Source organism: Pelobates fuscus, chromosome 4 (genome assembly GCF_036172605.1).
Source record: "Pelobates fuscus isolate aPelFus1 chromosome 4, aPelFus1.pri, whole genome shotgun sequence".
Lineage (NCBI taxonomy): Eukaryota > Metazoa > Chordata > Amphibia > Anura > Pelobatidae > Pelobates > Pelobates fuscus.
In genome coordinates, this window is record NC_086320.1 from 345289923 (window position 1) to 345317753 (window position 27831).

The 27831-nt window shown below is 38.1% G+C and overlaps 1 protein-coding gene across 1 annotated transcript in view; it reads left to right on the forward strand.

Annotated features, from left to right (window-relative positions):
• Positions 1 to 20293, forward strand: part of CUBN (cubilin) — a 211485-nt gene extending 191192 nt beyond the window's left edge. The window contains exons 59-67 of the mRNA XM_063452505.1: positions 909 to 1126; positions 8339 to 8544; positions 10626 to 10788; positions 13006 to 13214; positions 13660 to 13807; positions 15024 to 15199; positions 16423 to 16588; positions 18468 to 18703; positions 19921 to 20293. Coding sequence (XP_063308575.1) covers positions 909 to 1126; positions 8339 to 8544; positions 10626 to 10788; positions 13006 to 13214; positions 13660 to 13807; positions 15024 to 15199; positions 16423 to 16588; positions 18468 to 18703; positions 19921 to 20028 — 1630 coding nt within the window. The 3' untranslated portion in view covers positions 20029 to 20293. The remainder of the gene's footprint in view (positions 1 to 908; positions 1127 to 8338; positions 8545 to 10625; positions 10789 to 13005; positions 13215 to 13659; positions 13808 to 15023; positions 15200 to 16422; positions 16589 to 18467; positions 18704 to 19920) is intronic.
• The last annotated feature ends 7538 nt before the right edge of the window (positions 20294 to 27831 follow it).

Genomic DNA, 27831 nt, shown 5'->3' on the forward strand with positions numbered 1-27831 from the left:
GCAGCTTGAACCTCAGTAAGGTGAATGGAGGAGTGAAAGCAGGGAGGGGAGAGGGCCCACCTCAGGCAAAAAAACTCCACCAGCACGAGTTTCTGCTACTACTAGCCCCCTGGGCCGATGGCCAAAAGGAGTGAGGCCCCAGTGCATCGTCCACATGTACAGAAGGCTACCCGCACTCAGCGGCCCTACAACACCTGGGTCTTCTGTTATCCCCTTATGGGGAAGGACCTGGACTTTGAGAACCCCCTAGGTCCATGGTTTACTGATGGGGGCCGTGATAATGGCCTGGGGCTGGAGAGGTGCCCTAACTCGTACCTCCGATATTGGCACCTCCAACAACCTCGACATGCCTCCCACAGTGAACTTGACACGTCAGGGAATTGGCTAAAACTTCACTTTTCCCACTTGGGCAATCTGCCAGTTCTTTCTGTGGGGTCCCCTCTGGCAATGTGGTTGCGATTCTGACCCTCTAGCATAATTTATCAAATTGTTGTTACATGCTAAACCAAGCTAGTTTTCCTCACTTTTGTTTATACATTCTTAGACCATCATATTGTTTTCAGCCTAATATAACAAAATGCAGCTGTCATAGGCGGAATCCAGTGGCTACTATACTATGTTTTCCATATGCCTACTTATGCCTTGTTAACAACTGCATACCTAGCTTTTGTTTATTAAGTGGATACATCCATTTAGCTTGAGTTCTAATATTATAACATAATGAAAAATGTGCAGCTTTACCAAATGGCATGCTATTACTGTAGTTGATATGTGTATACATGCTGTTGTGGCATTATATGTGTGTTTGTCAATCCTTTGCACAAACAAAATAAAGAATTATAAAAAAACAAAAAGTATGCTACCTGATTTCCTAATTTCCTGAATGTTTCTCATCATGTCTGTTACAGATTTAACGAATTTGATTTAGAAGCATCATATAATTGTATTTTTGATTATGTCGCTGTTTATGATGGTCCAAACAGCTATAGTAACCTAATTGGGAAATTCTGTGGGAACGTTCTACCCCCGGTGATACGAACCTCGAGCAACAAAATGTTACTTGTCTTTATAACAGACCGTGGGGAAACTAAACGTGGATGGAGAGCTTCTTACAGACAGACATTAGGTAAGTTATATACATGGACTGTATGTACTGTACTTTATTTTTGAGACATATTTTGTTTCTTTGTGAACCATAACAAAGCAATATATAAATAAAAAGGGAGATAAACAATGCAAGCTACATGCATTTTAAAATGAAAAGTAGATAAAAAATATTCTTAATGATCACTCACCACATTCGGTATAGCATTCGAACTGCATCTTTATCAAATGTATGAGATTTAAATAGATTGTAAGTGATGCAGCAAAGCTGGATAACTGTAAAGCATTTGTGAAGCCTAGACAGAGCACTCAGTGGTGAGGCCTTCAACACTCCCCGTTTGTGGACACAGTTTTAATCTGCTTGCTTGTTGGATGGTCGAGTGTAAGAATATATGTGCCACTTCATTGCCTATTAGTCCTTTAACACCATGACTCTCCACTTTCACCCATTTTGTCCTGTATGGCATTTGTGCATGTCCTCTTTCTAGATTGGTGCATGGGTCCTGGAAAGTCTCCCACATTGCTCACTGGATAAAGGGGCCCCGTAGTATAAAAATATAAAATGAGTGCAACAAATCAGTTGAGGTTCAACATACGTTCGTTTTTTTCATTCTACCCTTTGGTGATTGGTGTATATATTATTAATATCTCACAGCAAGATATTCCTTCCCATAGGTTTTAATTTACCCATACAGTTTATGTTCTCAACCATTAGGCAACCTCATTTATCTTATACAATTTATGCTTCAGATTAAAATATATAAAAAAATAAAAATACGACAGACGCGCAGACTAAGCCTCACTATAGTTTTAAACATACACTTTGAAGTCGACGACTTCAACATAATATGACAGAACCAATGTAGCCAGACGTTAATGTAAAACCAGTTGTTTAGATTGCACCTACTATGCCAAGAATAATTACAAGCATTGTTACATCCTGATCTTACTCAAATTAATACTAAAAATGTGCAAAAGCTGTTATATACCTCACTGTACTTAATGTTTGCAAAAGCATGTGGATTGCCTTTGGGGTACCGCATGTGCACCTTGTTACGTCTATAAGCACTACAAAAATAAAGAATTAAAAAAAAATAAAAATAAAAATAAAAAAAAAGCAGAAATCCAACTAAGATCAGCCCAGCCTGCAACTTCTTCTTTCATTGTGTGGAATCCATGTGATACATACTAGTTCTTACTCACTGTGATTGAGGCAATCCCACCAAGTGGATGTCATGCTGTTTGTGTTAGACATATCAGATCATACACTCATGTGAGAGGTAAGGCACATTCAACACCGCACCCAGAATTTAACACAACATTATCTGTCACTTAATAAAATCAGAGTCATCTGAGGAGAACAAAATTTTTGGCATCTGCACTTTTAGATTTATTTTTCAGTATCATAGAGTAATCCAAATTCCAGTTTGCTTCAAAATATTGCAACAAAAATGACTAGTTTATTCACTCAAGTGAGTAAAAAGTGAATTTCAGTTTTTAGAGAATATAATTGAACTGAAAACATAGCTGACTTTTTTCACTTTATCTATTGTGACCTAAAATGGGAAATTCACTTTGGGTTCTTGCCAATTCAAAGTTTAGTGAATAACAATGTGAGAGTGTAGATACTAAGTAATATGCTCCCTGTGTATTGGGGTGAGTTGACAGGTGGTTGCAAAATGTAAATTATAATATAATTGAGTTGGAAAAACAAATCTTTAAATGCAGCCTATTGGGATTTTATTGCTCTTTGGATATTGTGATTAATATTTGGAAATTCGTCACAATACACTATGTAGTACATTGGTTCTTAAAGGTACACTCCCCTGACCAAATAATAATAATAAAAAATATTAAATAGATATGCCCCCAATGAAAATATGCATGCATTTAATTCTGCATTTTTTCATTGGAGAATATCTAAAAACAGCTTTTAAAAGCTGCAGATCTCTCGTCTGCAGCCTTTCCAAGCCATCCCATTCTAGCCCCGCCCAGACTTTCTGTAGCTGTCCAATCACAGACTTCCCAATGCAGCTCAGTGAGAAGTCTTTGCAAGGCAGGTACTCTAAGCAATTGCTGCCTCTTGAGTTTAGCTCCACTAGAGGTCTTCTTATTTGTCGGTGACCCAAATTGCACCCATGGTATTATCTTGATGACCCATTCTTCAATTTAAAATTAACTAAATGATTGATTCTTCATGTTTTATCATGCAAAAGCTTGAAGGGACACTATAATGTCAGGAAAACCGCTTGGTTTTTGTGACACTATAGTACCCTGAGGGTGCCCCCACCCTTAGGGTCCCCCTCCCGTGGCGCTGAAGGGGTAAAAAACCCCTTCAGCTACTCACCCTTTTCCCCCGCCAGGCTCCCTTACCTCTCCTCCCCCGCCGACGTCAGCATCCTTGTCTGACGTCACCGGCGCCGAATGCGCATGCGCGGCACTGCCGCGTGCGCATTCAAAGTGTCCGTAGGAAAGCATTTTTCAATGCTTTCCTATGAATGCTCCGCGTGATTGAGGCATAATATGCCTCAATCATTGCCGATGCGCCTCTAGTGGCTGTCCGGAAGACAGCCACTAGAGGCTGGCTTAACCCCAGAAACTGCTATGTTTACATCAGGCAGGGTTAACCCTAGAGGGACCTGGCACCCAGACCCGGGGCCGCCATCAGAAATTTTGGGGCCCCTAACAAAGCTCAAGGTCTGGGCCCCCCTTCAAGCCCGCCCACAGGGCCCGCCTCCAAATCCCATCCACAGGAATACACACACACTAACATATACAAATACTGAAACAGACATACACACATGCATAGGGAGATACTGACACACACACACATATACATGCAGACATACATACTGATAAACATACATATACATACACATACTGCATACTGATATATACATACATACATACACACACATTGGCATACATATACACACACACAGTGGCATACATACACACACACAGTGGCATACACACACTGGCATACACAGGCATACATACACTGGCATACATACATACACAGGCATACATACATACATACACTGGCATACATACATACACTGGCATACATACATACACTGGCATACATACATACATACACAGGCATACATACATACACTGGCATACATACATACACACATACATACACTGGCATACACACATACATACAATAGCATACATACATACATACACTGGCATACATACATACATACACTGGCATACATACACTGGCATACACACACATACATACACTGGCATACATACATACATACATACACTGGCATACATACACTGGCATACATACACACATACACTGGCATACACACATACATACACTGGCATACATACATACACTGGCATACATACATACATACACTGGCATACATACACTGGCATACATACACACATACACTGGCATACATACACTGGCATACATACACACATACACTGGCATACACACATACATACACTGGCATACATACATACACTGGCATACATACATACACTGGCATACATACATACATACATACACTGGCATACATACATACATACATACACTGGCATACACACATACATACACTGGCATACATATATACACTGGCATACATACACTGGCATACACACATACATACACTGGCATACACACATACACTGGCATACACACATACATACACTGGCATACATGCACTGACACACTGGCATACATACACTGGCATACACATACACACATACACTGGCATACATACACTGGCACACTGGCATACATACACTGGCATTCATACACTGGCATACATACATACACTGGCACACTGGCATACATACACTGGCATTCATACACTGGCATACATACATACACTGGCATACATACACTGGCATACATGCATACACTGGCATACATACATACATACACTGGCATACATACACACACCTCATTTTCAGCCACCCTCCTCTCTTACTTACCATTTCGTCACAGGAGGGTGGCTTGGGATTATGTGAGTCGGCTGCCTCTCCTCGTGGCCTTTCTCTCCTCCTTCCCCCGCGCAGAGTAAACAGGGAGGAAGTGACTCCCTGTTTACTCCCTCCCAGCAGCACTTGCTTTCCGGTTGCATTTTCTTTTTAAAGGGGCCCGGTTGCGCTATTACAGCGCTGACCAGGCCCCTGAAGATAATAGGGCCCATTGGGTGGCCCTAAATGCTTGGGCCACCTGATGGGCCCCATCAGCGTGTGGGCCCCGGTGCAGACGCACCGGCGGCAGTTAATCTGATACACGTGGGGCCCGGGCGGCCGGGCCCCCCAGGGCCGCCGGGCCCTTGACAATTGTCACGGTTGTCATGCCCTGATGGCGGCCCTGCCCAGATCACTTCATTGAGCTGAAGTGGTCTGGGTGACTATAGTGTCCCTTTAATTTGATTCTTCCTAGCAAAAAACAAATGTGAGGAAGGTTGAACTTGATGGACGCAAGTCTCTTTTCAGCTATGTAACTATGTAACTATGGTGGGGGTTCTCCACAGCACATAGGAAGTTAGTCCTTCTACAGTACATTTACAGTGTGCTGTTGAAGCTTGGAAAAACTGATGAACCAGTACCACACACTGGGAAATCCTTTGAAATAGCATGATAACCCAATTTTAAGTACCGACCACTGGTTAAAAGGCATTGGTTTAATGAAAAGACCCATTATTATTTTAGAAATATTTTACTGTCTGAATAAATATCAAGTGATTGGGGTCACAGGACTTTAATGTTGATAAAGTGAAGTATGATTCATTGCGTGGGTGACTGTGATAAATCTAATTCTAATGTAAAAAAGTTTGAATTTGTTTCAATGTAGTTCAGGAAATGAAAAACCTTCTTAGGAATATATTAGCCACTTCACTACCATGCACTTTAAAAAAAAAAATATTGGCAATTTGGCATTAATTTTAATTTCTTTTTTTATCCTTTACATAAAGACTTGGTGGCTAAATATCCCTTTTATTGCATTATTTCAGACATGGGCCTCGTTTTAATATTGTTTTAATTTTATTTTCAAATGATTTCATATTTTGAAAAATATTAGAATATTTCGAATATTGTTTTTACATGTTTGGTATATTTTGATGTACTATATACTTCTTGATATTTTAACATTTTGAAAAAATTATTTTAAAAGTTAATCCAAAAATATTAAATCATCTGAAAAGCTTATCCAACAACATTAAATTGAGTCCATGGTCTGAAACAATAGGAATAGAAAAGGCTGAGATACTATTTTTTATCAAAAATCGGACATGTGACAAAAAATAGATATATTAAAGTGGGCAAATATCCTGCTGACTGGTATTATTAAGGACATTGAAGACAATGTGATGTAGCTTCATAAAAAAAAATGCCAACAGAATGTAGACAATGGTACAGTTGCACAAAACTGTAAAAAGGTTTATCAGTTGCTACAAATCCTTATAAACTCTCTGTGTTCAGTGCTGAATAATATTGTGCATGCTCTCACCCCCCTCTCAACTGCTAGAATATGTGAATACAGTTTCTAATGTACAGCTGTTGAAAGTATGGGAGGAGAAAAGAGGGGCCTACTATCCATCTCCCTTGTAGTTGTTTATAGGCACCAGATGGAGCTTTGTTAGTGAAATTTGTTTCTTTGATGTCTAAACAAATTTTAACAAAAAAAAAAGGATAAAGTTTTTAGTGCAATTTCTATTTCAATTGATTTGCAGTTCAAAATGAAAGTAAAACATACATATTAGATTTTTGTAAAGAACGAGCTAGCTACTCCCAGTTTATGGAATTAACAAATCTCAGTCTAGCATTTGAGGCTGATAAGCACTTGAGTTAGAAAGAGAGATTTTTTTTTTTTTTTTTTTTTTTAAACCCCTAAGCAAACTGAAGATCTGTAGGTGTCTGGAGTGTCCCTTTATAACTACAACTACTACTAGGATGTTAATTCCAAATTTGTATTCTTACTGCCAAAAAAAACATTTCTGCTTCTGTACACATTTGAGATATTTTCTCAAGTCTCAGAGGATGAGAGAGTTGTTTGATGCGCCGTTTATATTTCAAAATGCTATAAAAAATACCCTGTATACTACATGCAGTTAATGACGATAATGGTAATAGATTGTTTGATGTGCAGTGTATATTTTAAAATGCTATAAAAATATCCTCTATACTATGTGTTAATTATTCTTTTCCAGTTTTTCAGTGGATATTATTATTTATATAGCGCCAACAAATTCTGCTGCGCTGTACAACGGGATATAAGTAAATTGTTAAAAAGAGCTACAGCCTGCCTATAGTTAGTATCTGTGATACTGTTCACTACCTCCATTGGTTTGACCTCCCATCTTCACACTGGTGTATGCTACTGAATACATGAGCTGTATGTGAAGATATCAAATCGTTGAGTCTCCTGCGAGTCTAGTGTAGTGTTTGATGCTCCATATGAGACCTGCGTTTCTATGGCTATTGTGATACTGTCTGTGAATGGAGGGAAACCCTCAGACTTGCTTCTTTTGCTTTAATTAAGTCTTGTAATTCTTCATCAAGCTCATCGCATTGCAATGGTTGGAAAAAAAATTACTGAATTGAACAGTTAGTGTAACTGTAATACCTGTACATTTTTTAAGAGTATTTGTTACCCATTAGTGCCCTCTGCAGCACACGGTTGTATTTGTAAGAGCACAGTCGTGAGTAAAGATGAATACATACACTTGCATATTTTAGTTATAAAGTCTACAAAAAAACATGGTGCTGGGTTTTCATGCATCACATGTAGGGATTGGGAAAATCAAGAATACAGGTTGCAGGGCATCCGGCAGTATATACCAGAACTCAGTACACTTGAGTATAAATGAATAGGGGACCATGAATCACAGCAAGCCTTGAAATAAGGCAATGACAACTACAAGAGGACCTCCGGTTAGACATGATATAACTGATGAGGCTCTACGCTAAGGTCTGACAAGCTTCTAAATTGCTAAATTTCTGTAAACCCCCAACATAAAATTGCAATTCAGTCATTCATTAAAGGCCATAAATTGTGGGGAAATCCAGAAAACGTGTTCACTTAGCTCGTAGTATCAGTAATTCAACCAAATTGCCTCTTAACTGGCCCTTTTGGAAGGAACATAGCCATTACTGAGTGTTTTTTAATTTATTTTGTTAAGGAAATCTCTGTAAAAGAAATACATGAATATTACATTAACATATATTAATTTATGTCACCTTTTTTTTTCACTAGGGCCTCTACAAGGATGTGGTGGCTACCTTACTAATTTCACTGGAGCAATTGTCTCTCCGGACACAGATTCTGATGGGAAATATGACAGTAATTTGGACTGTGTTTGGAACATTGCAGCTCCTTTAAACAAGCAGATAAATCTCACATTTACTTCTTTTTACCTAGAAGCCTCTTCTTCCCGGACATGCGTGTATGACTTCGTAAAAGTAAGAGGATTTCTAAACTGTATGCAAACATGTTAGCAAACATTTAGTAAAATAGGTATGTGGTATGAGATTGCTGTAAATTAGTTTGATTCTTTCAACATATATTATTGAGTAGTATGTTGCATATGGACGCATTTTATTATAATATGCCCAAATAGCATATATTTCCTGTAATGTTTATCAAGTCTTAGGCATTTAAGTTGGTTTAGCATCATCATTGGAAACATATCAAAAAAATAACTGGAATACTAGTGTTAGTAATATATAGTCTACAAAATGAAATATATATTTTTGGAAAGATTCATAAGTTATAATATATAGCATCAGTAAAAATGGCTTTAGACTGGTTGATAAAAACACCTTAAAGGGTACCTGTCATGATAACTACAACTTACGCTTAACTGATAATGAATCATATTTTATCTATACAATGTGCCAGCAGTATTGCTACCAAATGTCTCTAAAATGAGAGGTTTAAAAACAGCTCCTTGTCCCTCCTGTCCATTAATGCAGTCTGTGCCAATTGGCACAAAGATAAGAAGACTGTGCTCTGCATATCTGCTATGAAGAAGACCTTCATATGGGCATCTTTCCTGCTTGTCTTCCGCCTCAGCAATACCTGCAAGGGGAAGTAGGGAGGAGGGGCAGGCCCTGTGTGAGAGCAGCATGGAGAGAAAGAGCCAAAATGATGTAATGCAGGAGCGTTTGACAGGCAATCTGAGAATGGAGAAGGAAAGAAAGAGAGCAGATACATTTTATTTACATACCATGAAGCCAAAATAAAGTGTTGGGGACTTTTAATCAAAGTTGTGCTTCCCAAAACAGGGGTCTATTTAAAATGAATGTCATTAACTCTGAAGATCTAGCATAGCACCACCCAATGCATCCATGTAAACTGTATGCAGTGTGTGCACCTGAAAACTATGCAAATGTGTGAATAATAAAACCTGCTTCATTTTAATTTTAAAATTGATAGCAAATGTACAGATTAACAGGGTTATTTGCTAGACTGGAAATTGATTAGGGAATTAACTGGATGAAAGATGGACGCGGTCAAGTTTTAGAACAGTGTGGTAACAATATATGGTGACATACCATTTGCGGTACTGGTGGAGAAATGCAAACTGGCACCAGTCGCCAAACAGCTCAGAGACCGAGAAGTGCGCTACAGATGGAGCCTTATTATTCCCAAGTGGAGACCAACTATACACCCTCACGTCAGAACAAGACCCGCGTACACTTTGGGACAAACTGAGTATCAACCCCAAAACCCCGAGCGCAACAGCTGACACCACCCCGAACGACTAGCTGACAACCAGGGGGAACCCAGGAGGAATCGCTCCAAAGACACTACCCAAGCTACGAGTTCCTGGGCGACTGAGACCCTGACCAGGAGGAGGTAGACACTACCCGCCCGAGTCCAACATCAAAGCAGCGGATGGTATTTAACCATGGACTTTACGACCTGACTCTTGCCACAGAGGCCCCTAGCTGAATGAGTCCACTCCTAATCATTATAGCTCCTAATCATTATAGCCCACTGCATCGCACCACTTCAGTTAAAGAGGCCACCCCAGGACACAACTGGCAACCCCTACACCACAATCTTTTGTTTGTCACAATGCTATGCCCACAATGTTATTGTTATTGTTTATGTTGTCCTGACGTACATGTTTCATGTCTGCCTGACGGTGAACCGCATGGTCCGACTAATTTCTTAACCAGTTACTGACCTGCAATATACCTGTGTGTGTATAAAGCTAATAAAATACAAATTTAAAATAAAAAAGCCACATCCTGGTTATACTTTGATGGATAATTGTTATATACTGTAATGGCTACATGATGAAATTTAACATAATGCATATAATGAATGCAATCTAATTAAATTAAGCCTTTGTACAGTGTCATATAATCTTTTGGTTAATTAATAGCAGCATCTCCAACAATGCTAAGCAGATTATTGGAAACAATTTGACGTCCTTAATGAAGAGCCACTGATCTGGGTGGCATTACTTATTTTTGTAAAAAAAAAATGGAAACATTGGGATTTTAACATATTTTCACTTTTGTTTATTCAGATTTTTGATGGTGACAGTTTAAACAGCACCTTGCAAGGCACATATTGTGGTTCTGAAATGCTGGCACCTTTCCTTTCAACCACTAACTTCTTGACGATTTGGTTCCACACTGATTCATCTGCAGAAAGACAAGGCTTTAATGCAACATATTTATTTACTGATTGTGAGTATGCTCATTATAGCGGAAACATGCGCTACATTTAATAATACTAGTAATTGGGGTGTGTTCGGCCCAACGTTACACTAGTTACACCAACATAGAGGCAATTACCTGCTTCTTGAGTTTAGCTCAACAAAGCAAAACAACCAAAAAGCAACAGGACCGCTTGTCTGATTGACGAGAAGGTTAATTTATAAAAGTGCAATTTTCTATTAAAATATGTTCCTTGCTCTCTCCTAAAGGCAGGGCGGACTGGGAACTAAAAGCAGCCCCGGAAAAAATTCTATACCAGCCAAATAATGTGTCGCACCAGCATAGTGTGCTGATATTGAGGTGGAAAAGATAACTTAAATTTTAAAACTATTAATGCAACGAAAGAAAGCACTCATAGGGCTTCAAAATAAACAAAAGAGTGGCTTTATTTTAAGCAGACGTGCATTCGCATATTATCAATGTTTCAATCCAACTACCTTCACATATTAAGGACAGTTTGGTAATGGGAATGAAATGGTGAATGTATGCATTTGCACAACTATAAAAATAAATTATCTTGTTTATTTTGAAGTCCTATGAGTGTGCCCTTCACTTTGAATGTATATTAAAATAAGTAAATATTATAGGCATAATTATATATATATATATATATATATATATATTACTAATACACACAATAATATACATGCATATATATATATGTGTGTGTGTGTGTGTATTACTGTCAGAATCACATCAGTTACATCTATCTGTACATTGTGTTAGCAAGTTTGATAGCAAAATGCATATATTGGAAGGAAAATCTATTTAATAAGAGGTCTTTCTCTCACCTGTGAATTAGCTCTTCGGCATAAACTCCTATACAGAAGAGCTAAGTTACAGGGAGAGCATTACTAAGAGAGATATTACTCAAAACGCCCGCACGGCTCACTCTGTCCCTCTCTATGTGAGGGCAGAATTAGAGCGCCGCGCGGCCCACCGGCAAATTTCCCGTTATCCCGGTGGGCTAGTCCAGCCCTGCCTAAAGGGCACCTCTCTCCTCCAGCTCTGCTTTACTCCCTCCCTTTTTGATTGCTGCCTCCTGTCCTATTGTGTTTTTTACGCCACCTCCTATAGACTGTAAGCTCATATGAGCAGGGTCCTCTTCAACCTATCGTTCCTGTAAGTTTTTTGTAATTGTCTTATTTATTGTTAAACCTCCCCCTTTTATAATATTGTAAAGCGCTACGGAATCTGTTGGCGCTATATAAATGCCAACAGTAATAGAAATAATGTACTTTTTGTTAAATGAAAAAAAAGCGAATGCACTCATAAAGCATTTCAGCAAGCTAAAGTGTGCCTTTACATTTTCTATAATGTGCCTTCTTAAAGGGACTATATAGGCACACAGACCACTTCAGATCATTAAAGTGGTATGGGTGCACTGTCCTCCATAGTCCTGTAAAACATTGCCGTTTTAGAGAAACTGCAGCACTAAAACTGCCTCAATGGCTGTCTACCTGATAGTCACTAGTGGTACTTCCTGGATTTTTGTGTACTCTAAGTCCCTTAATCAACGCTAGATGTCCTAGTGCTTTTCAAAAGGACACCCAGTGTCAGTCAAGTCCCCATAGGAAAGCATTGAGTCAGAAGTTATAATGCGCTGGCTGCGCATGCGCATTAGCTCCACCCCATCGGACAACATCATAAGAGTAGGAATGCCGACCTAGCGCAGAGTAGGAATCGCTGGAATCTGGTTAGAAAATAACCCTTTATGTGTCACGGGGGTGGGGTGGGGGGGGGTGCGCAGTGAAGGGGGGGGAAACAGAGGGCACTATAGGAATACAGCTTTGTATTCCTAACACTATAGATGTCCTTTAACCCCTTAAGGACACATGACATGTGTGACATGTCATGATTCCCTTTTATTCCAGAAGTTTGGTCCTTAAGGGGTTAAGCTAGATGAAATTGTGAACTCCTCCATGTACCAGGAAATTGAGATTTCACAAATGTGCAATTTGTTGATTCTTTTAATTATTAGTAAAGCTAAGATTTGTTCCAAATGTTGAATATAATGTGCAACATTAGCAATGTTATACGGTCTGCTCATCTTTTGGAAGTGGCTGTAGGTACTCATCATCTTCTCTCTGATTCCTGATTTAAAGGAATATAATGATACTACACAAAAACCCTTTTCATGTTTTATTGTTTAATAAAGTATTCTAATCATAATATTTATCCATACAGTATTATGTGGAGGAATATATAATGCAACATCTTCGCTGATCACCACAACGTCACCAAATTTCCCTAATTCCTATCCACCCTTCACAATATGTGTTTGGACAATTGATGCGCCAGACAAGGAAAATGTAAAGCTTGACATACAGACATTTCATCTTCCAAGTCACGTAGACTGCTCAGAAAACTATCTAGAGATCAAAGACTCGCCTCAGGTAAGACAAACACTTAGATCACTTAAATGGATACTATATTGGCAGGAATACAAAGCTGTATTCCTGGCACTATAGATCCCTTTGCCTCCCTGCTCCCTCCTACCTATGTGAATAAAGGGCAATACCTCCCTATAGTGGTCATCGTCATATTAAATCCCACATGCTTTTATTTTTCACCACCAGGAGTTTTTTTTTTTTTTACTATTTGCCTGCTGGATGCTACCTGTGCCAGCAATCAAATAGTCGAGAATTTTATAATTCACTTGCCAAAAAAACAAGTGAATTATAATGACCAAATGGACATCCTACGTGAAAAATGCGCCATGACATATTTATATAGAAAACTCTCTGGCATTTACGTGCTACGTGTTCAAATTTTAATCATTTGCATTTTTTTTATGTTTCCTGATTAATTTAACATTGTTTTTTTCCAATCTGACTGTAGGGTGAATATGGCCAAGTCCATAAGTATTGTGCAAAAGAAACATTAAAAATTAAACCATTTTACACTTATGGTCGTACAGCAATTGTCACGTTTAAGTCACAAGAGTATTTACCTGGCAATGGACTTAGTTTTACATACCAAGTTGCAAGTAAGAATTGTTCCTTTCAACTAATAAAAATGAATATTTATGATCCATTATATTTACACAGTTTTGTTTTTTTAAATATGCATGCTTATTGAAGTATAATTAAAGGGACAGTATAGTTACCAGAACAACTAGAGCTTAATTTAGTTGTTCTGGTGAATGCTATATGTCCATGCAGGTATTTTGCTGTAAACACTGTCTTTTCAGAGAAAAGACCTTTAGTGACCACTCCTCTAAAGGCTACTAGAGGTGCTTCCTGGGGCAGTGCTGCACAGTGTGGATCACTGACATTCAGTGTCGCCACCCTCTGCGTGATGTTGATTGGCCAGTGCGGCATTTGGCTCTGCCCACAGCCCACCTCCTTGCCTGAGATCATCCTGGGAAAGCATTGTTTTAGGTTGAGATCCTCAGTTCTGATGCTGTCAGCCAAGGAGGCAGATCGGGGCAGATCCAGCAGATAGGAATACAGGTAATATTTTACCATATTTAGGCAGGGTAAGGGGGGGGAGGGGGTAGGTAATGTTTTTAACAATATAGGGTCATGAATATATGTTTGTGTTCCATGCCCTCTATTGTTCCTGTAATAATTTTGATATTTACAAAAGTTAATTTAAAGGGGAACTATGAAACTATGATAACATTTATTAAAAAAATAACGTTAAATAGTGTACCACATATTAAATTTTACTGGCCACAATAATACTTTAAATATCAAAATATTATTGTTTCTTGCATCTAATTATCCTGCCACCAGCCTGTTTACCGACTACAAAACCAAGCATTGGTCTAACTGTATATAACATGGACAGCAGCCTGATATACAATGCTTAGAGTAGCTGCACTGAAGATACCCCAAGAACATTTTTCATTAATAATTTCATTAAAAGAGGTTGGGGTTGGGAATATTAATCTAAATAGATTTTAAACTATAGAGATGTAATCATTGCAATTTTGCAAAGCAGATTATATTAATATAAACTATAATATATATATATATATACAATTCAGTATCTGTGATTTTCCCTCTTTGAATCAATCAATCAAAAAAAATCTAAATCTGTTTTCTTTTTGCAAGAATATTGCAAAACACAACTGCCATTTTTAGTTCATCCTTTTTATGAGTATTTCAAGACAAATAAGTGTTAGCTTATTGGTAAATTCACGTTGTTTATTTGTTGTTAAAGTGTTTTGACCAATCATATGTCTTTTGCTACTCCAGATTGCAACCGTGAGTATAACCAAACGTTTGGTTACTTAAAAAGCCCAGGATGGCCAGGCAACTATCCGCATCAGTTAGAATGCAGCATTATTCTCAGAGCTCCTGAGAACTACAGCATTTCTCTTTTCTTTGATTCATTTAATTTAGAGACTCTGTCGTGCATGGACTACCTGGAGGTAAGTCCATTAGTTCTCCCATTCCCTGTTTAATGGGTTGTGGTGCAAACAGATCCGATGAGCTCATTATGGTCTGGGCCAGGGTTGGTCAAAAAAGGTCCACCATATTTCAGTTGTTGTAGAAAAGCAATAGCTATCATTCTTTTAGGTTTTGTGCTGATTTTTTTTTTTCAAAGTTCCACACCAACGTTGCCTGAGCATTTGATTGGCTTCACTATATGTTAATTGGTCCAACTTTTTGTGCTTTGTTAAAACATAATCAAAATCGTCTTTTGGAATGCTGTGTAACCACTTTGTGCTATTCCGTTTAATTTTCATTGTACTTCAGTGTCTACAAATTGCTTGAATGACTTGCACTGAGCATCACTAAGTGCTCTTTTATATAGCTCAATATAGTACGAGAAGTCCAGATAAATAGTCCATAATTTGGGCTGCATCTATTATTTGGTAAGATTTTGTCCTCAGATCTGGTCTTCAAGAAGCACCAAGATATGACATAGTGGTGCAAAGACAACTGTGCCAGGTCTGTGAGGGAGATTGTGGAATGTATGGTGAGGGTACATGGACTCTGATCAGATGGATCTCACTAAACAGCACCCAGAAATGACAGATGGAGAACATGCATACTTGTACCACCACAAGGATAGTTTTCTCATCATTGTTAGTTATGCTCATTCTTTGAGCTGTAATTGATCTTCAGTAATCATTCCCTGCCGTGTGAAAACAACTTTCAGGGAGATTAAAAAGCATGTGAGTTACAAAATGTCATAAATTAGTAGATAAATCAGAAAAATTTATAAAATGATTATAACTTATTGCATAGGTAAAATGCAAATACAAGCTCCACTACCTTGACTATCTCAGCGCTGGAATTAAGGTAAGTGTTAAAAGGGTTTCTAACCTTTTCGTGCTCGTGGGAGAGATTCGAAGTCAGGGACAGGGGTGTACTATAGCGTTAGGAATACAGTTTTGTATACCTAACGCTATACTGTTCCTTTAAAAAAATATAGCAAAGAGTTAAGAGAAAGTTCCTTGTATGGACGCAGTTGGGCTATACACTAAGCTTCCTTTAATAATTTTAGCTTGTTACCTAATAAATGTTTCTTTAGTTATGCATACAGTACAGCTTATACCATTATATTGAAATGGCACAGATACATTTTACAGAATGAGCAATACTCAGTATAACTTTGTTGTTTATATGAAATCTCTTTTTCTCCTAGGTTAGAAATGGCAGTGATTCGAATTCCCCAGTGATCGGCAAATATTGTAAAGATACCTTGCCAAACCCCATATTTTCTAATAACAATGTTCTACATTTGTTTTTTAAAAGTGATATCATTGTTTCTCATCGCGGGTATGAAATCACGTGGACGTCATCACTGACTGGTAACTGATATTTTAATGACAGAATAAGTTGAAATGTAATTGTGTCAAGATATATAGATCTATAAATCTAATATTTTCATCGTTATAGTACTGCAAATATAATTTTAGCACACAGTTAGTGTGCACTTTTTTTTTAGTATACTTTAAAGACTTACTCCACAAGTTCTTTAGTGTTTTGAAGTGGTGATGGTGCTTGGAGTCTGTATAAGCAGCATTTCAGTATGAAATGCTGCACATACAGAGATATTTAATTCTGCTGTTGGATGTGTAACTCCACCTCTTAACTTTAGTAGTAGCCAGCCCAAAATAAGATTCAATGTAAATTCTGTGTATGGTTGGGGGTGCCCCACTGATGCTCTCTGCCCCAGATTCCTGGGTGTGATTGGCATCCAGCTTCTGCTGCTCTGTAGAAGATGGATGCTCATCACCAGCTTTAGAGGAGATTTGGCATCCAATGGGGACCCAGCTTAGAGGGCAAGCCTTTGTAAAACATTTTACGTAATTACCGGGAATCGTATCAGGTGTTCCTGGCATCGTAACTACTACAGTTTACTATAGTGGTTATAAAGCTTGATAGAAATATAGACACATAGAATGTGACGGCAGATAAGAACCATTTGGCCCATCTAGCCTGTCCAATTCCGTTTCATGTAACCCTTTAATATAGTATTGTGGACATATGGCATGCATTGTGACCACATCCATACATTCATTTTACCGCATAAAGGCATTATTTTCAAAGTCGCAATTCCAAAAAATGCCGTTAAAGTGGAACAGTCGCTTTTTACATTTTCATAAATACAGGACCTTTGTGAAACCCATAAAGGCAGCATTTAATTTTCATTATACTTTATATTCAGCAGTAAATACTTGACTGCTGACCTATATCTCAAACCCACCGTTGCCCTCAATAACATGCAGGACACCTTTTTAAGTGGATAAGGGCAACGGCCACAGCTTTATTAAACCATAACACAATATTCTTAAAACCTGTCAGCTGTTGGGTGAGAACCCAACAGACAGTTCTCCAACCTTCTCTCCAAGAGCCCAACACAGCCATCACTAGTCATCAGCCATGGGCAGACTATAGTCTCCCCAAGGTGACACCGCATCTTACTCCTTCCTTCGGCTGCGCTTTCCAGGAATCCCACCAGCTGTGACAATAGAAAAAAAAAACAAAGAGAGACACTTCTGAATCCAGGGAGAGAGGGTGGGAAATTCAGTCAGGGTCCATCAACTGATCCTGCTGACTGGTAAGTCCCCTCCCCTCTGCGCCACTTAAAACTCCTCCATTTTATTTGCAACATTGTTGCATTCTTTAACACTAGCACACAATCCATGGGCAGCAGTCATGCTCCCCCTTCCCCGTTTGTCCAGGGGGGAAATTTTATTTTCTAGTAATTGCTGATTTTTGGAATACTATGACAATGGGCAGCGCCTCAAGCAGCTTTCTTCAAAATATCATGTCTTTCCTCATCAGCCATCAAAGGGAAAGGGTGTGTTGAGTAAAGATACTGTAGGGACATCATTTATAGATGGAAAGCCACTTCATTAAGCTAAAGTTGTTGTGGTGCTTAAAGGGATGCTATAGTCACTAAACCATCTAAAACATCTTTAGCCTAATGATGCAGTTTTGGTGTATAGATCATGCCCCTGCAGTATCGCTGCTCAATTCATATTTCTCACTTTAGGGCGTTGTTAATGATTAATACAGACAAATGCATTGCAATGAGTGCTGTGTGAAGTTAGAAGTTTATTTTAAAAAGTCATCTTTTACAATGTATTTATACAGAGCAATGTTTTTCTTTCATCCCTAACGTTTTTCAACACTTTATTCGTAAAAATGTATATTGTTTTTATAATTGCTTTATTTTCCCAGAGTGCGGAGGAACACTTTTTGGAGACCATGGCTCATTTACTAGTCCCGGTTACCCTGGTACCTACAGTAACAGCACAGACTGTGAATGGTACATACTTGCTCCACTTGGAAAATACATTAGTTTAAACTTTGCTTCATTCAACATTGACGGACCTGGAGACTGTGAACAAAATTATATAAAAGTTTACAAGGGGCCAGATGCCTCTTTCCCACTGAGTGGACCATTTTGTGGAATGGTAAGTGTTTACCATATAAATATTACACTGTACACATTTACTCAAAAGGACACTACAGGCACCAAAATAACTTTAGTTTAAAGGGATAATATAAGCATCAACGCAACTTTAGGTTAAACAGCAGTTTGAGTGTATAGATCATGCCCCTGCAGTCTCACTAATCAATCTTCTGCAATTAAGGAATTAAATGACTTTTGTTTCTGTTTATGGAGCCCTAGACACACCTGCCTTGGCTGTGACTGGCACAGTCTGCATTTCAATCAGATGTTAACTTGCTTTACAAGTTTTTATCTCCTGCTCTGTTAATTGAACTTAAACCACACACAGGAGGCTCCTGCAATGCCAATAAGGCTATTAACAGAGAAGGAGCTAAGACATTCCAAATTAAACAAAATGTGCAATAAACAAAGTTTAAACATTAAATCTCTATTTACAGGAAGGCTGAGTAAGTCACGTGCAGGTCGTTGTGATTTGGACTGTAGAAAGAAAGTAATTTAACTCATAAATGGCAGAGAGTTGAGCAGTGAGACTGCAGGGGCATGATCTGTACATCAAAACTGCTTTATTAAGCTAAATTATATTTGGTACCTATAGTGTTCCTTTAACACTTTTCCTCAAGCACTTTGTTTTCTTAAACATGATCGCCATCTAGTGGCCTTACAGTAAAAAAATAAAATACAATTTTAAATCCATGTTGTAACACCAATACTGGTGGAAACACTTATGCAAGACACTGTATCCTAAAACAACTAGACGTAATGTACTTAACAACCCATTGTCTCAGTGTCTGTAATTATATTGGCTTCCTTCCAGACACAATGTATTTCTGAAAGGTGCAGGTAGGATGTTATTTAAAATTAGAAAATAAAAGGGTTAAAAAAAAACAAAAAAAACAATGTGCTGTGAAAAAAATATTGATGCTTATTATTAATGATGTTGTCTCCTATTTTATTAAACAAACAAACAAACATATATTTGAAGATCTGACTCTATAAATAGTTTAAGAATAAACTACATAAGCACTGTGTAGCTAATAAATTGCCTAATCTCAGATCAGTTCTGGATGGTATATTTGCCATACTGGAGATTGCATTTCTTAATTTGATTATGTATATGATTAGGGCTGGGTAGTAACGAAGGGTTTTAAGGCCAGATACAATTTTATTTTGCCCTATTTTTATCCCTGAACAGTTAGCAATTTGTCTTTTTTTTTTAAGGGAATGAATATTGCTACAATCAACTCAACTTCTCACGAAATGTTTATTAAGTTCCATTCAGAGTATGCATCGTTACCTTCTGGATTTAGACTGACCTGGTCCACCTGAAATAGGAGGAAAAAATCTCACACAACTGCGTACTTGGAAATAGAGATTTGAAATACAATTTTATTGCTTCTATTTTGCACCTGGAATGTGAAATACATTAAAAATTTCAGAAAACAATCACTACCCACTATGCCGCTCTTCATCACACTGTTAATGATCATCATTTTTTTTTATATACGTTCTAGTGAAATCTCATAAACACTCTCCGCATCAACCTTTTAAGAGGCAACCTGTGTCGATTTTCTGTAAATAAAACAAGCATCACCGGAACAAAACATTTGTTTCTTTACTTTGTTTCTAAACCATAAAGTTGTGGCAGTAAAATTCCCAAAACGTATAATTTGTAATCAATTCTGTTTATATGGTATTTACCTATTGTACATAGCTGAAGAATATGTCCTTCTATATTTATATCTGTATATTTAAATTAAAAAATCATTACAATAATACGTGATCTATACATGCCCTCAAAGCGCTCCTGTAATTCTCGGTTCGGTGGAATTTATTAGACCAAACATTCCAGGAGGGCAGGAGAGAGGTCAAGGGAGGAGAGGTAAATCTCAGTACATAGATAGTATTTAAATCTAAAAGACTTAATAAGGATCACTATATATGGGGTGAGGTAGAGGCAAAAATGCCTACAGAATTCAAAGTATAAAAAAAGAAAATTAGGCCTGTGCTGCAGAAACTCCACACTGTAGTCCCAACAGTTTATATACAACAGCCAAAAAACAAACAAACAAGAGTCCTGCGCATCCAGTATAGGTATGCACACCGAGGTGCTACCACAATTTATTTGAGGACAAAGTTTAAGCACCAAACGTTTCGGGCAGCATCCCTTTCTCAATGCTAATGTCCTCATTAGGACATTAGCATTGAGAAAGGGCTGCTGCCCGAAACGTTTGCTGCTTAACCCCTTAAGGACACATGATGTGTGACATGTCATGATTCCCTTTTATTCCAGAAGTTTGGTCCTTAAGGGGTTAAACTTTGTCCTCAAATAAATTGTGGTAGCACCTCGGTGTGCATACCTATACTAGACTTAATAAAGTTTCATAGAGAGGCAGTGTGAATGGAGAATAAGAGGATCGAAAGACAGCCTTGGGGAACATCTACTGAGACAGTCAGTGGGGAGAAGGTGGCACCGGAGAAGGAGACACTAAATTAGGGTTCAGAAATATTGGATGAAAACCAGGAATTGATTCCCTTGGACTGACAAGTAAGGGCCAGGGATGCATGACTGCTGCCCATTCTAGGGGAGGGTTAAATGGGGATACAATGTTGCAAAAAGGGGACCCAATAAAAGGGACTCAGGTGGGAGGGTACTTACCACTTAAAAGAAGAAGCTTAAGGATTAGGACGTTTCCCGTCCTCCCTCCCCTGGTTTTGTTGTGGTGTTTGGTGTTGTTTCTGTTCTTTTTGTCACAGCATGCAGTTCTCCTGGCCAGCACAAGTGATAGAAGTGACGACTCAGCTTGGGGAGTCGCAGCCTGCTAGGACTGATGGCGAAAGGCAGGTTGTCTAGGACTCTGGGAAACATATGGATTATCTGTCTGTTGGGCAATCACCCCAACAGACAGATGGGAGGAATGCTGGTGCATTATTCGATTTAAATAAAGCTGTGCCTTTGTCCAGTACCCAGTTGTCTTGTCATTATTGGGGCAACAGGGGAATGTCTGGGTCAGCAGTCAAGTACAGTGTCAAGGAATCCAATGTTGTGGAGAGTTTGATGAGGAGAGGGGTCAACAGTATCAAAGGCAACAGTAAAGTCAGAGACAATTTAGAATGAATAAGGTCCTTAAAGGGACACTATAGGCACCAAAACAACTGTAGGTTAATGAAGCAGCTCTGGTGTATAGATTATGCATAAGACATAAATACTATAATTTGTATAGATCATGTCTCTGCAGTCTCACTGCTCCGTTCTCTGCCATTTAGGAGTTAAATCACTTTGTTTATACAGCTCTAGTCACACCTCCTTGCGTGTGACTTACACAGCCTTCCTAAACACCTCCTGAAAAGGATCCTAGATATTTTAGGTTCCACTATTGCCTACATGAGCCTCTTGCATGTGATTACATTTTAATTTACAGAGCAGGATATAAAAACTTCAAAAACAAGTTAACATCTGATTGAAAATATAAAAATTTTTTCATGCAGGTTCTGTGAGTCAGGGGAGGTGTGGCTACGGCTGCCTAAACAGTAATAAAAGTACTTTAACCCCTTAAGGACAGAGCTTCAGAAGCTTGACTTACGCTTAATGACACAAGCAATTTTTGCATTTTCTTGCTGTTTGCGTTCAACTGCAATTTGCATCTCTCTCATTTATTGCACCGACACATATTATATACTGTTTTTTAAAGGACAGAAAGGGCTTTAATTTGATATAACATATAAATATATAAATGCTTACTTATTATAAAAAAAATACAGAAAAATGCAAAAAAAATGAAAAATATTGTTTTTTTTTACAGTTTTTGCAATCATAATGTGTGCATAATTAGTGCAGGTTAAGGAAAGTAATTAAAAATAAATTCATTTATTTGTTCTGATTTACAGAATATATAATGTGTCTGGGATTTTAAGTTTTTTTTGGTAGTTACAGGTCACAAAGCACAAGGAGTAAAATAAAATTTTAATATGGAGTGATTTTAGAATTTGGTATGTTTGTCTTGTAAGCCTAATAGCCATAAAATAAAACAAAATTGCCACACAAAAGTATATATTTATATAAAGTAGACATCACAGGCTATTTACCTAAGGTTGTTTTGACACTTTCTACGTAGCCATTTTACCGCCAACCTCTGCTAAATATTGGAGTAAAATTGTGTTTTTGGGGGGTTTTCGCACACAAACGTATAACAAAGAAGTTCTCATGTGTATTTTGTAAAGTTGTTGTGTGCTATTCCTGTACAAAGTTTTATTATGTGTTCAGTTACTTCTGCTGAGTACAACGGTACCCCCATTGTATGTCTTTGGCACTATTTTGTGAAGCTACAGTGCCATATAGGAGACCTGTCCTTTTCAGTATTCACAGTAGAATTTTGAGAGACGGATATAATGAGCCTATGCTTCCATTTGGGGTATTATAACAGTTTGACTGTTCAAAAACCCCCACAAAGGCCTACCATTTGTAAAAGTAGACACTCCAGGGTATCTCATAAGGTGCATATTGTGCCTTAACATGCCCCCATTTTTTTACCATTACATGCCAAAGTATGTGGTAAAAAATAATTGTGTGCATTTTTTACATACGGATTGCATTTTTGCTGGGCATTTTGTATATTTCATATGTGCCACTAAGTTCAAACCCCCCAAATTATGCTCAGCTAAGTCATCTGAGTAAAAGGACACCCCCATTGTATGTCTATGGCACTATTTCGTGAAGCTACAGTGCCATACAGGAGACCTGTCCTTTTCAGTATTCACAGTAGAATTTTGAGAGACGGATTTAATGAGCCTATGCTTCCATTTGGGGTATTATAACAGTTTGACTGTTCAAAAACCCCCACAAAGGCCTACCATTTGTAAAAGTAGACACTCCAGGGTATCTCATAAGGTGCATATTGTGCCTTAACATGCCCCCATTTTTTTACCATTACATGCCAAAGTATGTGGTAAAAAATAATTGTGTGCATTTTTTACATACGGATTGCATTTTTGCTGGGCATTTTGTATATTTCATATGTGCCACTAAGTTCAAACCCCCCAAATTATGCTCAGCTAAGTCTTCTGAGTAAAAGGACACCCCCATTGTATGTCTATGGCACTATTTCGTGAAGCTACAGTGCCATACAGGAGACCTGTCCTTTTCAGTATTCACAGTAGAATTTTGAGAGACGGATTTAATGAGCCTATGCTTCCATTTGGGGTATTATAACAGTTTGACTGTTCAAAAAAAAAACCACAAAGGCCTACCATTTGTAAAAGTAGACACTCCAGGGTATATCATAAGGTGCATATTGTGCCTTAGCATGCCCCCATTTATTCACCAATATATGCCAAAGTATGTGGTAAAAAATAATTTTGTGCATTTTTTTACATACGGATTGCATTTTTGCTGGGCATTTTGTATATTTCATATGTGCCACTAAGTTCAAAACCTTCAAATTATGCTCAGCTAAGTCTTCTGAGTAAAAAGACATCCCCAATGAATGTCTTTGGCACTATTTTGTGAAGCTACAGTGGCATATTGGAGACCAAGCCATATCAGTTTTTACAGAACTTTGAATTTTGACGCTGGACCTATGTGCAATTTCCAAGCATCTTCGTAAGTTTTAAATTCAAACTACCCCACAAAGGCCTACCATTTCTTAAAGTAGACACCCCAGGGTATTTCAAAAGGCATATTTTGAACCTTAGCGTGGGATAATTTTTCCGCTAGCTTGTACCAGGTGTAGTGGTAATAAGCGTTTTTTCTGCCTTTTTGACACACAAAGTGAGTTTGCACAGTATATTTTGCAAACCTTATGTGTACCACCACTCTATAATACTTTATATGTTGCTCAGCTATGTCGGCTGAGTACAAAAATACCCCCGTATGTACCTTTGCCAGGTATATGTGGACATCGGAGGGGCACATTTGGGACACAGCCATTCCATTTTTTTTCAAACTTTACATTTTTACGCTGTGCCCATGTCCCATTTTAGAGTATTTTACCAGGCTATATAATCCAAATACTCCATAAAGCCATACCATTTCTTAAAGAAGACATCCCAGGGTATTTCAAAAGGCATATTTTGAAAATTAGTGTGGGATAATTTTTCCGCTAGCTTGTACCAGGTGTAGTGGTAATAAGCGTTTTTTCTGCCTTTTTGACACACAAAGTGAGTTTGCACAGTATATTTTGCAAACCTTATGTGTACCACCACTCTATAATACTTTATATGTTGCTCAGCTATGTCGGCTGAGTACAAAAATACCCCCGTATGTACCTTTGCCAGGTATATGTGGACATCGGAGGGGCACATTTGGGACACAGCCATTCCATTTTTTTCACACTTTACATTTTTACGCTGTGCCCATGTCCCATTTTAGAGTATTTTACCAGGCTATATAATCCAAATACCCCATAAAGCCATACCATTTCTTAAAGAAGACATCCCAGGGTATTTCAAAAGGCATATTTTGAACCTTAGCGTGGGATCATTTTTCCGCTAGCTTGTACCAGGTGTAGTGGTAATGAGCGTTATTAAATGTATTTTTTTACTTTTTAAAACTTTTTTTTACTTTTTAAAACTATTTTTTAAACTTTTGTTTTGCTTATTCATTTTTTTAAAGTTTCCTAAACTTTCGTAAAACTTTTTTTTACAGATTTAACATTTTTCTAAGCTTTTTCTTTTACCGTTAACCCCTAACTAGCAGTAAGCAGCACTAACAGTAAATTCCCAATTTTCCCATAACTCCCACCCACCCCAGCTAGCAAAATATTTAATTATACAATATTTAAATTAGTTAATTAAATTAATTTAACCCCTGAGGGTTAAAAAATAAATAAAAGTTAATCGTCAGGGGTTAAAAAAAAATTAGATCACAGTATAATACTGTGATCTGTATTTTGATCACTGTAGGCAGTGATAGACTGGCAGGCAAGGGGTTAATTTTTATTTGGACTGGGTAAAGGGTTTATTTTTTTTTTATTTTTTACTTAAACGTTATTAAAACTTTTTTTTAACTTAATTTTTTAACTTTTTAAAGCTTATTTTAAAACTTTTTTTAACGTTAACCCCTAGTTAGCCTAACACTAAATCCCCCAATTCCCCACTAACTTCCACCCTCCCCAGCTAGCTAAATTTATAATTTTAAAATATTTAAATTAATTAATAAAATAAATTTAACCCCTGAGGGTTAAAAAAAAAAAAGAATTAACCCTCAGGGGTTAAAAAAAAAAATCAGATCATATTAAAATGTAATCCCTGCCAATTGATCACTGTAGTCAGTGATCAATTGGCAGGGAAGGGGTTAATTTTTTATTAATATGGGTAAAGGGGGGGTGGGATTTTAATTTAACTTTTTTTTTTTAACACCAGGGGGCAGGATCACTGAAGATCCGTCTCCCTGCACTTCACACTGAACCCGGAAGTGCAGGGAGGCGGAGGTGAGTATAGAGAGCACATGTGCCCGCTCTGGCATGCTGTCAGAGCGGGCACATGTACTCTGACAGCCCGATCCGGTGCTCCCGGTCTGCCTCTAATGCAGAGGCAGACCGGAGCACCATTAACCCCACGATCGCCGCGATTGCGGCGATCTGGGGTTAATTTTACCGCGTGACGGACGAGGTCCGTCACCCGTCGTTAAGGGCATCCCCAGGATGACGGACCTCGTCCGTCACCCGTCGTGAAGGGGTTAATTCCTAAATGGCAGAGTATTGAGCAGCGAGGCTGCATGGACATAATCTATACCAGGGATAGGCAACCTTCGGCTCTGCAGATGTTTTGGACTACACCTCCCATGATGCTTTGCCAGCATTATGTGTGTAAGAGCATTATGGGGGATGTAGTCCACAACATCTGGAGAGCCGAAGGTTGCCGATCCCTGATCTATGCACAAAAAACTCATTATACACTATAGTCACCAGCACAACTACCGCTTATTATAATTGTTCTGGTGTGTATAGAATGTCCCTGCATGCTTTTTAATGTAAATACTGCCTTTTCATAGAAAAGGCAGTATTTCAAATACTGCCTAGGAACACCTCTAGTGGCAGTCACTAAGATGGCAACCAGAGATGGTTTCTGGGTCAATGTTGCACAGTTTCAATGCATCTCTATGTGGAGCTGCTGATTGGCGCAGCACTGCATTTTGCTGCAGGTGCCCAATAGATGGGAAAGCATGGGATCATCGAGTTACGACATAAACAATAAAGTGAGAGCAAAAACCATATGTATACCATACCTTTAGCATCGTATGGCCTGGGAGAGCATGATAATGGCAATCCACCATAGGATAGGGATGTAGGGGTAGCAGTGTCAGAGGACGAGAACCAGGTTTCAGTTAGTGGCAATAGTTTTAAGGAGTAAATATGAACTGTGTCATTATTTGTTTAATTTGTATTATTATTTATAAAGTGCCAACAAATTCTGCAGCTTTGTACAGTGGGATTTAATGGTGGTTTAATTTCATGCATATATCCATACTTTCTATATGATTTAACCCCTTCACTCTCAGCTTGTACTTTTATTGCGTATGATGGCAAAGTTTTAAGTTGCATTTAAAGGCAGCAATGTGTAAAGTGAATCCTATGGGAGTAAGTCATTTAAATTATCCAATCATTTACTGACCTCCAGTGGCAGTAGTAAGAAGCAGTACCAACGTTATGGATATTATATGATTTTTTGCTTTTATTAATTATGTATTGCTGTTATTCACTTAGTTAAAACTTCTAGAGGTAATTATCAACAGGGATAAACACGGCTTGTTTTCTACGACAGTATTAAAAATCATGCTTTCCCCAGTATTGGAATATTTTGTCCCCCACCATCGCCAATAACAAATTACTGTTCATTGATTAACACTTTCATGGCAAATGGTTAGACAGGTCTAGTTATATTGGATCATGCCATTGAGAATATTAAATGATCAAAGAATTATGAGCGAAGCTCCATACATACCTCTACCAGTACATGTTGACTGGTTGGTAAATATTTAAGAATCGATTGTCTATTTCAAATTTGTAGCGATTCTAAATGCTTATTGCATTGTTCTTTACATTACAAATAATCCACAAAACCTCAGTGAACGTGGCTCGTCTTTATAAATATATAAAATAAAATAAAATATTCATGCTGTATTACATATTGGTT